This window comes from Gorilla gorilla, chromosome 16 (genome assembly GCF_029281585.2).
Source record: "Gorilla gorilla gorilla isolate KB3781 chromosome 16, NHGRI_mGorGor1-v2.1_pri, whole genome shotgun sequence".
NCBI classification, from domain to species: Eukaryota; Metazoa; Chordata; class Mammalia; order Primates; family Hominidae; genus Gorilla; species Gorilla gorilla.
Window position 1 is genome coordinate 66,724,506 of NC_073240.2, and position 14,757 is coordinate 66,739,262.

Here is a 14,757-nt window from a genome sequence, read left to right on the forward strand (position 1 = left end):
GTGTTGGCACATGCCTGTAATCCCAGCTACTCAGGAGGCTCAGGCAAGAGAATTGCTTGAACCCGGGAGGTGGAGGTTGCAGTAAGCTGAGATCACGCCACTGCATTTCAGCCTAGGCAACAGGGCAAGAGTCCACCTCAAAACAAACAAACAAACAAAAAACAAAAAAAACCCCCAACAAAGTAGGCTTGTACAATACAAGAAGATATTTTAAGCCTAAGATGAGAGGATTGCTTGGGGCCAGGAGTTCCAGACCAGCCTGGGCAACATAGTGAGACTCCATCTCTACAAATTTTTTTTTTTAAATAGCTGGGCATGGTGGTACATGCCTATATTCTCAGCTGCTCAGGAGTTTGATGCAGGAGGATCACTTGAGCCCAGGAGTTTGAGGTTACAGTGAGCTATGATTGTGCCATTACACTACAGCCTGGGCAATAGAACGAGGCCCTATCTCTAAAAAAAATTTTTTTTAAAGATATTTTGAGAGGCCACATTCACATAAATTTAATAGCATATTATTATAATTGTTCTATTATTAGTTATTACTGTTAATCTCTTATTGTGTAGTACATACAGAATTCAGTACTGCCCACAATTTCAGGCACTGGAGGTCTTAGAATGTATCCCTCATGGATAACGGGGACTACTGTACTGTGTGTGGGGAGGAAATGAGTTATGTGTGCTGCAGATTGTGGCAGGACTTAGTGGGAGATGAGGTTAGGGTAGACTAGGTTCGAGGGCATGTTACAAAGGCCTGGGATTTGAGGTTTATTTGGTGGGCAGTGGGGAGCCACAGAGAGGGGTGATGTGATGCCAACCTGCAAGTGGATGGACAGCTCCACTTAGTCCCCTCATCCACAATTCAGCTAATTCCCTAGCTCAGCGGGGTGTGAAGAAAGGTCCTCACCTCCTGGATAGGATCATCCTCACAAAGACAGGTATTTCAGGACTCTGCTGGCCTGACCACTGTGTCATGTGACCCCTCACTCTGCCTTCTCCCATCCCTGTTCACCCTGGTGTTCTGTCTGGGCGAGGACCCTGGATTCTAAGAAGGCACAGAGTAGCCTTGAATCCCTGGCTCATGAGGCTGTCCAAGGTGCTGAAACGATGCCGTTTCCACTTGTAAGCACTCCCACTGGAATGACTAGCTCCCACACCACTGTTTCCGATGGGCAGGGAATTTCATTCCCATTTTATAGATGAGAAATAGAAACCCAGAAAGTTAGCAGAGCTAAAGCTACAAACTCATTTCTTGTTTTCTGGTCCAGGGCTCTTTGCCCCCACTGGGCAGCCACAGTGCAATTTACCAATGCATACCCCAAGTGATTCTATCACTGCTGCCAAGCAAACATGTAAAATGCCCAGGCTCTCTTCCCACCCCCATCTCTATCTCCATTTCCCCAAATGTTGAGAGGCTTGTCCACTCGTACAGTGCCTCCTGAGACCGACCATTCAGGGTGACCCACAGGTGCTTGGGTGGACCTGCCTAGAACAGCAGTTGTGCACGTTCATGGCTCTGATCCATCAGGTATCCCTGGGTACAGCTCATCCCAACACCCTCCTACTGGTATCACGGGCATGGGGGAAGCAACGTTCCCCCACTACTCTCATAGCTTACCAGTAATTGCTGCCATTTCACCAAGTGTCTGTTGTATTTCAGGCACTGGCTTTGAACTTTTCATATAATGTTCCTAATTCTCACAAGCAAAGTCTTGTTTTAGCAGATGAGGAAGTTCCATGTCAGGCAGGATAAGTGGCTTGCCAGTCGTCAGTGTGGGCATTGGAGAGCTAGGATTTGAACTTAGATTTGTCTGGTTCCGTGGTCACCCTTCAATCAAAGCTCATCAACTAATATGAGAGTTCAATGTCTCCCACCACTGCTGGCTTTGTGATCCCAGGCAAGTCGCTAATCCTGTTTGAACTCCAGCTCCTCATCTGCAAATTGAGGAAAGTGAAAGTGCATCTCCACGGGCCCTTGTGAGGCATAAGTCAGATGAAGCGTGCAGCCAGGATTCAGTGAGTGTTCACTGCTAGTGTGAATGTGCTTATTACTAGAACACAGGTTCCTGGATGGGGGTCTGATTAGTCTTTCCACATCCCCACCTGCCCCCTAAGTCCTAGCAGAGGAAACATCCAGTATTTCACATTTCGGTGAACAGGATTCCACTTCCAATGTCCTGGGAAGGAAGTGGAAGTGTGTGAAGGCCAGTCCAGAGCCCCAAGCAGGACCTGCTTCTGCCCCGTGTCCCTGTGCTCTCGGGGGTGGAGACCACGTGACTAGGGCAGGCATGCCACTGAGCTCACAGGTGTGGTTCTGCACTACTTCATCAGCACTCCTCACGTTTATGTTGAGCCTGAGACCATTCTCAGCCCCTAGAGTCTACTTTCATAAAGCTGTCCCAATATCCTCCCTAAAGACCCCGGGCAGGGAGAGCTGGGGTGGGAGGGGACAGCTGAGGATGCGGTTTCACATCCACTGTCATGGGGGATACTCACATCCAATAGCAGGCAAAACTGATTTACTCCTCCCATCGTTCAGATAGGGAAATGGAGGCCCAGCAAGGTAAAGTGACACGTCCAAGATTACTGAGCCTAGAATGAAGGTCTCCAAACACCCAGAAAAGGGCTCCTTTAATTAGTCCTTAACTGACTACCTATCCTAAAATCATTCAAGGATAAAGGCGCGTACATACATTCACAAACCAAGCAACCAACAAAGGCATTGCTAATTATTACTGACTGTGGGACATCTTGAGTCGAGTCTCTGCTGAGTCTGCTCTGCTGATTGCCCCTACTTTGACCAGAACTGGCTAATTGTGGGAAGTTGCATTCACTCAGAAGCTGGAGTGAGGACAAGAGTAATGGCTTCCCCCTCAGGGCTTGATGCATACAGGAGTGAGTCATGCTGGTTGAGAACAATGAACTGTTCTGTAATCACCTCCTGCAGCCCCTGCCCAACATCCAACAGAGCCCCAGAGGAGCCTTTCCAGGAATAATGAGGCTGGGTGGGAGGAGATGGATGGGAATTCGCTGGGTCTCACCAGGGCAGCTTGACTCACAATCTGTATTAGCCCTGAGCCCCAGGCAGGGGGCATTCCACAGTGAGATGACTCTGGCATGCACCTGTGCCCCAAAGTTCAAGGACAGGAAGTCATTTGCATCTCAGGTGCAAGGAAGAGAGGCAGTGGCCTGGCCTCCAGACTGTTGGAGCACTGGGGACAGTGAGCAAACAGATGCTAGTCTTCCAGGCCTTTCTGGGGCCCCAGTTTTCCCTTGTTCTGAGGAGAAGTGAGTAGGCAGGCAACTGGGGATAAAGAAGGGGGAACAGGGAGGAAAGACCCCCAGCAGACACACAGACAATGTATATGACCATACCGTAAAACCCTCAATGAGCTTCCCACTCTTATGTATGCACATACCTTCTTGCTCCTACTTTCCCCCTTTTCCCCCAGAACAGTGTTTCCTGACTTGATCCATGGAGTCCATACAGTGGACCATCTTAGAAGTTAATAGGTTCTTCTCTCTCCCTGTATACACCCCATCCACAGATGCCCAAAGTCCTACAGCTATGCTAGAAGCCAAGCTGGGACAGGGGTCACCCATGAGCAGTGTGGTGCAGTCACCTGACCACTTGGCTACATGAGATTTTTTAATCCCAAACAATTATTCTCTCCTACCCAAATTCAAAACCCAGGGCACCTCCATTTTACTGTGGAAATTACAACAAAAAATTTACACTAACAAAGGTAAATTAAGAGAAAACCAGACTTCCTTCTCTTTCAAAGATGCCAAAGAGTTCATTTTTACCCAGTTTTATCTGCACTGGGGAGGAAGAAGGGGGATTGTAACTGTTTTTTTTTTTTTTTTTTTTAATCTTAGTATAATCTTAGTAATGTGTTTTTACTTAAACAAATATATTTAGGCCAGAAGTGGTGGCTCATGCCTGTAATCTCAGCACTTTGGGAGGCCAAGGTAGGTGGATCACTTGAGGCCAGGAGTTCAAGATCAGCGTGGCCAACATGGCAAAACCCTGTCTCTACTAAAAATACAAAAATTAGCTAGGCGTGGTGGCACATGCCTGTAATCCCAGCTACTTAGGAGGCTGAGGCACGAGAATTGCTTGAACCCAGGAGGCGGAGGTTGCAATGAGCCGAGATTGTGCCACTGTACTCCAGTCTGGGCAACAAAGTGAGACTCAAAAAAAAAAAAAAAAAAAAAAATATATATATATATATACACACACACACACACACACACACAATACTTTAAATATATATAAATAAAAATATATATATAACATGTAATCAATATAACAAAATTATTGAGATATTTTATATTCACCTTTTCATACTAAGTCTTGGAAATCCAATGTGCATTTTCCACTTCACATCTCAATTCAGAACTAGCCACATTTCAATTTGAATAGTGTTTTGTTCTGGGCCTTGCTCTGCAGACCAGGGGCAACCTGGCTTTAAAAGACATTGTCACCAAGCAAACCCTCCCTTGATCTACAAGAATTCCCTGTGGATCAGTGGATCTCCATCTTAGCAGCACACTGGCCTCAGCCAGACCATGCCTAGACCAAATACATCAGAATCTCTGGGAGTGGGGCCCAGGCATTGATGTTTATAAAGCTTTCCTAGTGATTTCACTGTGCAGCCCAAGTTGAGACCCATGGCTACATATCAGCGTCCTACTCAAAGTGAGGACCACTGACCAGCATTATTGGTATCACTTGGGAGCTTGTTAGAAATGCAGAACCTCAGACCCCATCCCAGACCGACTGAATCAGAACCTGCAAGTGAACAAGGACCACAGGTGCTTAGAAAATTTACTACTGCCTGAGAAGCCTGCTAGAATGCACTCTATATATCCCATCTTGACACCTGATAGCAACCTTGCGAGGCAGGGGTTTTATTTCACAGGTGAGGAAACAGAACTGAAGAGAAGTTGAATCACTGGTCCAAGGTCACACAATTGGTGAGTAGGATAGCCAGGGTGCAACCTAGGTCTGCTTCCAAAGGCCACACTCTTTCAACTGCACAATTGTACCACTTCCTACAGCACAATTAAACATGGCCATAGAGAACCCCTGAGTGTTTGGCTCCTTGGGCCTGCTGGGCATGCCCTGCCTTTGAACAGGATTCCACTTCCAATGTCAAGTTCCCCAGAAACAAACCTCATAAAGACCAGCATAATTCATGAGAAAATACAAATTGTAAACAAACATAGGGAAGATGTTCACTCTCCCTCGTAATCAGAGAAATGCAAATTAGAACAACATTGAGGAACCATTTTCTACCTACATAATTAGCAAAAATTAAGAAAATGTTAGCAAAGTTATTCTGAAATAGGTACATTCATACACTATTGGTGGCAGTGTAGATTTATAGAACACTTGAGGAAAGTAATATGGCAACATCCATCAAGAGCCATAAATATATTATGCCCACTGACCCTGGGAATTCACCCTAAGGAAATAATTCAAGGGTGCGGTGGGGGAATGCTATTTGTATGAAGATGCTCACTGCAACATTCACTGTTAACACTGGAAACAATATTCAGCAGTAAGAGAATGGCTGAATAAACTGGGGGTACATCTGCTCCTGCAGTGTTATGCAGCCATTTAAAATGATAATTAAGAAGCCTAAGCAGCAACATAGCAATGTGGGTGAAAGAAAGCAGAATGCAAAACTGTCTCTGTACATTGTGGTTTTTCTGATGTAAAAATATTGTGTGCCTAAGGATATGGACAGGGAGGAGCTGGGCACAAAGGAAGGCAACCTTCAGAGTTGGGGGTGATGGAAAGACCCCCTCCTCCTATTATTTTTAGTATTACAAACCCTGGCCCTTTGAGAACAGCTTCAGGGGCTCTCCCCTCATGAAGTCTATCTCTGAGGCGGACACAAGGAGGCAGCTGGGTGCAGGGCCACATTCCTGATTGCACCAGGAGGTGAGGGGAACTGGCCCGGTGGGGGTCAGGAAGGCCACGGGAGGCCCCTCCCATCTTACCATGAAGCCCGGAGCACAAGTGCAGCCCCCAGTGATGCTGTGGCAGTCGGCGCCATTCTGACAGGTGCAAGGCAGCTGGCAGCCATCGCCATAGTAGCCAACAGGGCAGGATTCATTGCAGTGGTGACCAGACCAGCCTGGCTGGCAGGTACAAGCTCCAGTTACTGGGTGGCAGCTGCACAGATGAGAGAAGGGTGAGAAGACAGCTTGTTCTGGGAAGCAGCCATGGCCCCGCCCTCTGTCTACCCCAAGCCTGGCTTGCCTAGGGTAGCGGGATCAAAGGACCTCTGGGATTAAATTGCTCAATGCCTTTTCTGTTTATCAGAAGATGCCAAGGCCACATGGTCTCATTAGCACCCAGAAGCTGAGGCTCAGGGTGATTATATAACTACCCTGAAGTCAACAGCAAGGAGAAGTCAAGAGCAGGATTAGAACACAGGTCTTCTGACTCCCACACAAGTCTTCTTTATAATTCAGACACATGGAAACCAAAACAGAGAGTGGCCTTTTAGTCCCTTGGCTTATAGACTATGCAGTCCAAGGCTTCATCCATCCCTCACCTAAGGTGAATGCCTAGTGTGGGAACAGGAAGAGAAGGTAGCAATGATATCCCAGTGGCTTTCCATATTGTAGGTGTTCAATGAATGTTGGGCTGAGTGAAAACAAGACTTTGGGCCAGATGTGGCCTTCTCTCTCTGGCAATGTCTGCCCTGGAGAGAGCAACCCCAACCTACGCTTTGCCAGGCTCTTCAACAGTGAGCAAGCTCTTCTCCATCTCCTGTTTAGGCTAGAGAAAGGACCATTCGGCTAGAGGCAGGGGATCCCTGGCATGACCTCCAGAGAGTAGGGCAACCTCTAGCTGGCAGCCATCTGATCCAATAGCCAACGTCTATTCATGGTCAGCGGGATGCCAGTTGTAACCATGTGCTGTTCAGAACTCCTGCGGGAGCATAATTGACCTATGGCCCCAGTGCTGAGTTTGAAATCCAGAGGCCACATTTCCCCTGCGCCACTTCCAGCTGGAACACAGCAGGGATACTAAGGTGGGCACACTCTTGGGAGATCTGGGACTCCTCTGATGGTTACCTTGGCTTTAAGATACCCCATCCTGGCAAACTTTCTTAGAACCGTGCTGTGGGTTAAGACTCTTTCTCCCAACTTCCTTCCTTCCTTTCTTCCTCACATGTGATCTGTCAGCTCTCCCAGCCTCCTCAGCTTCCTCCCCACTTTCCCTCACAGATGCTTCCCCTAGTAAACCTCTTGCTGTTGGTATCTGCTTCTGGAGGAGCTCAGACTAACACACCAAAGAAGTGCTGGGTGGTAGAGACAAGCCTTTTAGATTCCTTGTGGCACTGGCCTCCCTGCTCTGGAGCCAAGCTCCGGGGATAAGGTCAAGAGAAGCATGCCCTGGGCTGGCAGGGAGAACCTGGGGCAAGTCTTGGTTCTGCTAACTTCCATGGGGCCTTGGCGCCTTGCCCTGCTGGACCATTGATGGATCCCCAACACCTGGCTCATATTCACTGCCCTGGTGAATATTTGGAAATGAATACAGCTTCCTCTAAATATAATTATCTTCCATTGATTCTTTATTCTTTTCTACTGATTTATCATCTGTCTTCTCCACTAGGTTGCAGCTCCATGGGGGAGAGCCATTTGTCTTGTTCCCTTCTCAGGGCCCAACAGAGTCCCTGGCACACTGGAGGTGCTTAATATATATTTAGAAAATTAATTAACGAGCAAACTAATTGTGTGAAGCCTAGCCAAACTGTTTCTCTTCTAGGGACCCTGGTTTTCTCACAGAAAATGAGGGGGTGGACAGGAACAGGCAATTCCTGAATAATAATTACAAGTAGCTAGTAATCATTTCAGAAAAGTGTTTAGTCTCATTAACCATCAAGTCTAAACAACAATTGGACACCACTTTTCTTCCATCAAAACAGTGAAGATGCTTTTAAATGCTGGTAAAGGTTTCAAAACAATCTGAGGTTACATATCAGGAGACTTACTTTTAAGTCTTTAATACTTTAATACTTTTATTCAGACTCTGGTCTTGTAATTCCATTTCGAAGACTCTATCCTAAGGAAATAATCATAGTTGTGGAGAAAGATTTATGCACAGAGATGTTCCCTGAAGCATTATTTATAACAGTGGAAAATGGAAGCAATTTAAATAATAATAAATAATATGTGACTAGGCTATTGAGGCACCAGGCACGTTATATATGTATTTCTAATCGTCAAATAAGCCTGTGAATTAGGTATTTGAGCCTGTATTTCACAGATGGCATTTAGAGGTTATGTGACTTGCCCAAGGTCACATAGCTAAGACAGTGAGTGGCAAAGCTGTGATTCAAACCCAGGTCTGTCTGGCCACATTTTGTCCACTGCCTCATGCCACCTCTCACCACAGGGTATTGGTTAAATGAATTATGACATCCATATGAAGGAATGCTAAGAGATGTATTCAGTTGTTTCTCAAAATGTTTAATGATATAAGGTTAAGTGAAATAAGCACTTTGTATACAAAGCCATTTCTATCAATGCTGCATCTGTTGGCTAAATCAAATCTTTCAAATATGAAAATATATCAAATCTAAAATATGAAAACGATATAGACATCGACAAATTTACCCCAAAATGGCTTTTGTGCTATCTCTGGGTTGAGAAACTGAGTGATGCTAAGTTTTTTCTTTAAATGTATTCCCTAACTTACCAAAACTGAGCATCTATTTTATTTATAAACAGATGTAAAGCAATAAAAACTGTAAATATCTAACAAAGAAGAATGGGTGTAAAGGATGAGTGTTCAAAGACTTTCTGACCTTTACAGTTTGAGAAAAATTCCTCTCTGAGCCCCAAGGCACTGGAAGGGGAGACAGCGACCTGCATGGGTATCGTGGGGAAGGCGTGCCCCTTGGTGGCCCTGACGCTCTGCTAGATGGTTTTGGAGCACTCTTCTCTTTAGGTTGCATCTTTCCAAGAGCTTCGTTTGAGGCTTAGGGTTAGAGTAGAGAGACTGGCACAGTCACGGTTGTGGAGACTGACATGCTTGAACCTAGGAATGACCTGGCAGGTCTTGGCTGCAGCCATCAGCTCTGCTGAGCATTGGAGATTCTAAAAGGTCTCAGGCACCTTTCTGCCTCTTCCATCAATAGATGCTTCTGCTGTCTCTGACTAGCAAATGGTCAAGCTGGAGCTCATCCATTACACGCTCTTACTTTGGTGAGGGCACCACCTTGTGAAAAGCACACTCCACACACAACGAGCTAGCAAATGCTGACCTAAGTACTCTTTGCATTTCCTGCTTTTGATCTCTGCTGCCGTCACTTTGGCTGCTCAGGGATATGTTAGGCACTAATTTTACTCTTTACTCTGAGAACCAGAAGGCTCAAAACCAAATCTAAAATCAGTCCTTTTTTTTTTCATATCCCTACAATTCTACTAGAAATGGGATATCTACTTTCTTAATTTGATTACTCTACTCATCTTATAGAAACTCCAAAAGTCCCTTTGAAAAGAGGAGGGAGAGTGACAGCTGACTGATCATGATGGAGAGCTGTGATCGCCATGCTTGGAACCTTTGTCCCTCAGCAGAGTGACTTGCACAGCCCCTCTCCCAGGCATCCCTTCTTCCTGGTGGTGGTCCCCATTCTCTTGAGTCACATGGCAGGCCAGGGACTGCTGTTTTTGGCTCAGGCAGAAGTTACAGTCACTTGTGTTTAGCCTGGTTCCGTTCTCTCTGGTTTTTTCTTTTCTCCCATTTCCCCTAGACATAGATTAATCACAAGTTAATAGGAACCAAAAGCTGAACAATACAGGAATCCTTCCAGAGTGGATTTTTCTGCCTTTCTTTCAGCTGCTATGAGATTTCTATCAATGCTGCATCTGTTGGCTAAATCAAATCTTTCAAAGGTAATACACGATCATGGCTGCTGGAATTAGTCTATGACAACCCAATTGTGGAGGGGACATTTAAGAGCCCTGACACACAGGTGCTTTCTCTCTCAAGGTTATTCCTGTATAAAGGAGGATGTTTCTTTGTGTGTGCTACAAATAATTGATAAAGGGAATGAAGAATTGGAGAATCTCACCAGCCACTTCTTCCTTCCCAGGGCATGGATTCAATCTCTGTGCAGCAGCCTTGCCGGAAGGGCACAGACAGAGAGAGGCTGGAGCTGGGTGGCTAGGGCTTTCTTTGGCTGGGGGCTGGGATTACTTTTTCTGCCTAGGAAAGATGCTCAAGACCTTGCACACTGTTGTGGTGGGGGCTTTGTTGTAAGCTCTGCAGAAGGCAGGGAGCTTTGAGGCTAGGCTTCTAGGGATCCCACGTTCCTTCTCTCAGGGAGTTGGGTGGAAGCTTCACTTTCAAAGACCACAGGAAAACATTTCCCCCACTGGGTTGATGAAAGGTGATGGACAGATTGGGAAACTTATGCATAGAGAGGAGAAGGACGTATATCTTATGTGCATATATAAAGTGCCCTTATTACGGATACTTGCTTAGACAGAGATAGGTTTGAGGGCAGGACTCAGAAGTCCCAATCCCCACTCAGTACCTGAACTTTAACTGTCTTAAGATTAGAAGTCACAGAGTCATTCCTTTGCTTTTCTTGAATCTCAAGAGAAGACTCTATAATGGGCCAAAAAAGGCTCATGGGAAGAGAGGGGCTGCCCTCCATCCACATAGAGGAAGAGAGCTGTTTTCTGGTGTCCATAAGAACAATCAAGTGCAGCACAAGAGAGTTCATTTAGCCCAGAGGCTCTCAACCTCTGGAGGCTCTCAACCTCTGGGAATTTTTCCTGCCCCACCCCACCCTAGGACATCCAGCAATGTCTGGAAACATTTCTGATTGTCAGAACTTGGGCAGTGGAAGAAGGGTGCTACTGGCATCTAGTGGGTAGAGGCCAGGGATGCTGCTCAACATTCTACAAAGCACAGGACAGCCCTCTCCAACAAAGAATTACCTAGCCCAAAATGTTCACGGTGGCAAGGTTGAGAAACCCTAACTTCAACTGAACAAAAACTTTGTGCCAGGGGCTCAGTCACTGGGCCAGTGTACCAAGAGAAAGGGAGAAATATGTTTTTTTAAAAAATAGGGTTGACTTCAGCTAATGGGTAGAACCTCCTAGAGGGATGGGCTGTTTAAGATGAGTTCAGGGACTCCTCTTACTGAAGGCCTACTCTGTGCAGGCACCGTGCAATGCTGAGGCTAGAGGCCACAGGGATGGACAAGCCAGGCTGCTGGTGCCCTCAAGGAGGTGGTGATGCAGACTCAGAGGAGACCAGGCTGGGGAGTAGACTGGTGGGCACGCTCAGAGCCCCCACTCTGAAGAACTGCTACTCCCTCCCAGTCCCTGAAACATGATACGTTTTAAAGACAGTAAAGCAAATAATCATCAATATTGGATGGGCTGAGATTAGCAGGAGAGAAGAGGGAGTCCTTTCAGATTAATAATGCATCGAGGACTCCTTCAGAGGAAGGATGAATTATACAGGGCATGGTTGCCCAGGCACAGGAGGAAAACAGTAACCCTTTAATTTGGGGCTTGGTTAGATTTCTGTGGCAGGAGCTCCCTGCATTGGACCCTGGCATCAGCCTTGCTTCCTGTCTTGGAGAGGGTCCTCCCTCAGCTTCCCAGCAGGAGCGACAGATCCTGGAATCTTAATATTTAGACACATGCAACAGTCTGAGCCAGCTGCCTAGTCCCCTGACCAGCCATATGAGATTTCTGTAATTAGCGCCTTGGAGCTCTCACTCTGCTCTTCAAACCCAGCCCAGATGCCACCTCTTCTAGGAAGCCTTCCCTGACCAGCATCACATAGTCCTGGGTCACAGTTACTTGGGCACATGATGGGACCCAGCAGGGCCAGCCACATATATTTCATCAGTTCTAAGATGTACTTCTCCTCTACATTTTCACATCTCTGATACTGGGTAATTCACATCTCTGATATTGGCTATACAATCAATGGTATGTCATGGTTCACTTGATAGAATTTTCCTAGTAGTAACCCAAATAAAGCTATGCCTCACTACTGGTATTGTCTTTGAAGAAATACGGTAGAAGGTGCTCAGGGTTTCCTCCTCATAGCCCAGCCCTGCAGGCGCTCAGTGTTTGTTGAATGAATGACCGAGTGAATGAATGCTCAGGTCATGGACAGGCCAGCTCCACTGGCTCTAGCACCCTCTCTGGACAGTCTCCTTCCCGGGCCTTCCACCTCTACCTCACACCACCCCAGCTGCTCCACTCCAGGGAGGGAGGACCTTTTAGTTTAACTCATAACACTTGCCGAGATGCCTCTGCTTGCAGTGAACGAGGCTCCAGAGTGATTTGTGAAAGATCAAAGCCCGGAAACGAAGAGGGGCCCAGGCTAACTCCTGGCCGTCCCAGCAACAGGGCTGCAAAGCAGAGGGATTCTCTGTCTGCCCTGCAAACAGCAGCAGCACCCATGCCCAGGGTGGCCGGTCTTCCCTGGGCTGTCCGTAGGCCTGAGGGAGAAGGGATGCTCCCCTGACCTTCATCACCCAGATAAGAGGCAGCCACGATAAAGGGCTGTGGGGGCATTTATCTGGGGCTGACAGTCTCAATTGTTAGCTGGGGCAGTGCCAGCTGGTGCATGAAGCGGGCAGGGAGGGGAGCTGGGAGCAGTAGCCCAGAACAGCTCTGGCTTCACAGGTTCAGGCTCCTTTGGAAGTAGGGGGTGGAGGGACAACTTCTGCCCAGATGTCCCCAAGCCACAAACGACACAGAGTGCTGGGGGAGGGGCTGGCCCCAAGTTCAGGCCCTGATAAAGGGCTGCCCCTGTTGTTCCTGCTCCTCTAGCCTTGCCAGGGCCTGTTGGGACAACCCTCCTTAGGCCCTGGATGGCCCTAGTGATTTTTAAGGTCCTTTCTAGTCCTGACCTTCTGCAGCTCAAGCCTCTACTTCTGCCCTAGTGGCCCTGTCTCTGGTTGGATGCCACGCAAGTGGAGGGGAAATATTCTCCAGGACAATGTGCTCAGAGCTTGTGGCACCCGAGCCCTGCCATCCTAGCCCCCAGGGTCATGCAGCTGTGCTCCACCCCACCTCCTTGCTGTCTCCTTGCTCCCATGTGTGGAGTCTCAGACAGGCACATTTGGAAATGCAGGTAGCCAGGTGTGGTGGACAGAGGTGAGTGATCTGGCTCTAGTCCTGACTGTGGCTATGTGGCCTTGGCTTCCCCTTCTTTTCATCGAAGTGGTTCTCAGGGCTCAGTGCTGAGGTCCTAGCCCTTTCCCCCCCCCGCCGCCTGGATGTCCACGCTAGAGGTGGGGAGCCACATCCTAGCAAGTCTCCTCTCTACCTGAGCACCCCCCGCCCTTGTCCCGGGCTCGCCCATTCCCAGCTCCTACCTGATGGTGTTGTCAGCGTCACAGGGGCAGGGCAGGGTGCAGCCTGGGCCATGCAGGCCCTCCGGGCACAGTCGCTCCTGGCAGCGTGGGCCCTTGTAGCCAGGCTCACACTCGCAGGCACCCGTGGTGGGTGAACACTGCCCCCCATTGTGGCAGTCACAGCGCTGTGAGCACTGGAAGCCGAAGGACCCGAAGGGGCACTCCTCTTGGCACCTGTGGGAGAGCAGAGTGGGGCTGAGGCTGTGGGCCAGGATCCCTCACCTGTGCTTCAAGATCCTCCAGGATGTGGTCCTCCTGGCCATCTGGCCCAGGCCTGGTGTGCTCCACCCTGCTCACAGCCTCCTCTCCCCTTTTCTCGCTCCTCCTCCAGGAAGTAGTCCATGGTTTAGTTCGCCCCAGTCATTTCTGCCTTTCATGCCAGGTCTGCTCAGTCCCCCCAGCAATAAGTTTGTACTACCATATTTTATTGATTCCAAGCCTAATAATTTTTAAAAATTAAAGTTGTGGTGAAATATACAGGTTATGGTTTAAATGTTTCTCTCAAAATTCTCATTGAAACTTAACACCCAATGCAGTGGTATTAGGAGGTGTGGCCTTTGGGAGGTGATTAGGGTATGAATGGATTAGTGCTCTCATAAAAGGGGCTGGAGGGAGCCAGTGAGGTCCCTTTCTTTCTTTCTTTCTTTTTTTTGGCCCTTCTATTCTTTTCGCCCTCTGGGGATGCAGGCTTCAAGGCACCATTTTGGAAGCAGAGATTGGGGCCCTCATCAGACACCAAACCTGTCGGCCCCTTGATCTTGAACTTCTCAGCCTCCAGAACTGTGAGAATCAATGTCCATTGTTTATAAATTACTCAGTCTCGGGTATTTTGTTATAGCAGCATAAGCAGACTAAGACAGTACACCCCATAGAATTGACTATTTTAACCACGTAGAGTTCAGTGGCATTAAGCACATTCGCACTGTTGTGCCACATCACCACCACCCATCTCCAGAACGCTTCCATCTTCCCAAACTGAAACTCCGCACCCATTAAACAAAAAACTGTTTAGGTAGGTTTAAAAATACCTTGCTTTTTTTGTTTGTTTGAGATGGAGTCTCACTCTGTCGCCCAGGCTGGAATGGCATGATCTTGCTGCAACCTCCGCCTCCCAGGTTCAAGCTATTCTCCTGCCTCAGCCTCCCGAGTAGCTGGGACTACAGGCGTGCACTGCCACGCCCAACAACTAATTTTTGTATTTTTACTAGAGACGGGGTTTCACCATGTTGTCCAGGATGGTCTCAATCTCTTGACCTCACGATCCGCCTGCCTCGGTCTCCCAAAGTGCTGGGATTACAGGCATGAGCCACCTTGTTTTTAAAAGATATTTTTA

The 14,757-nt window shown here is 47.7% G+C and overlaps 1 protein-coding gene across 6 annotated transcripts in view; it reads right to left on the reverse strand.

Moving 5' to 3' along the window:
• MEGF11 (multiple EGF like domains 11) overlaps positions 1-14,757 on the reverse strand; it is a 389,675-nt gene that overhangs the window by 56,270 nt on the left and 318,648 nt on the right. For all 6 annotated transcript variants that reach the window (XM_063698633.1, XM_055362651.2, XM_055362646.2 and 3 more), the window contains 2 exons: positions 13,386-13,598; positions 6,013-6,187 (listed from right to left, as the gene is read on the reverse strand). In XM_063698633.1, coding sequence (XP_063554703.1) covers positions 6,013-6,187; positions 13,386-13,598 — 388 coding nt within the window. The remainder of the gene's footprint in view (positions 1-6,012; positions 6,188-13,385; positions 13,599-14,757) is intronic.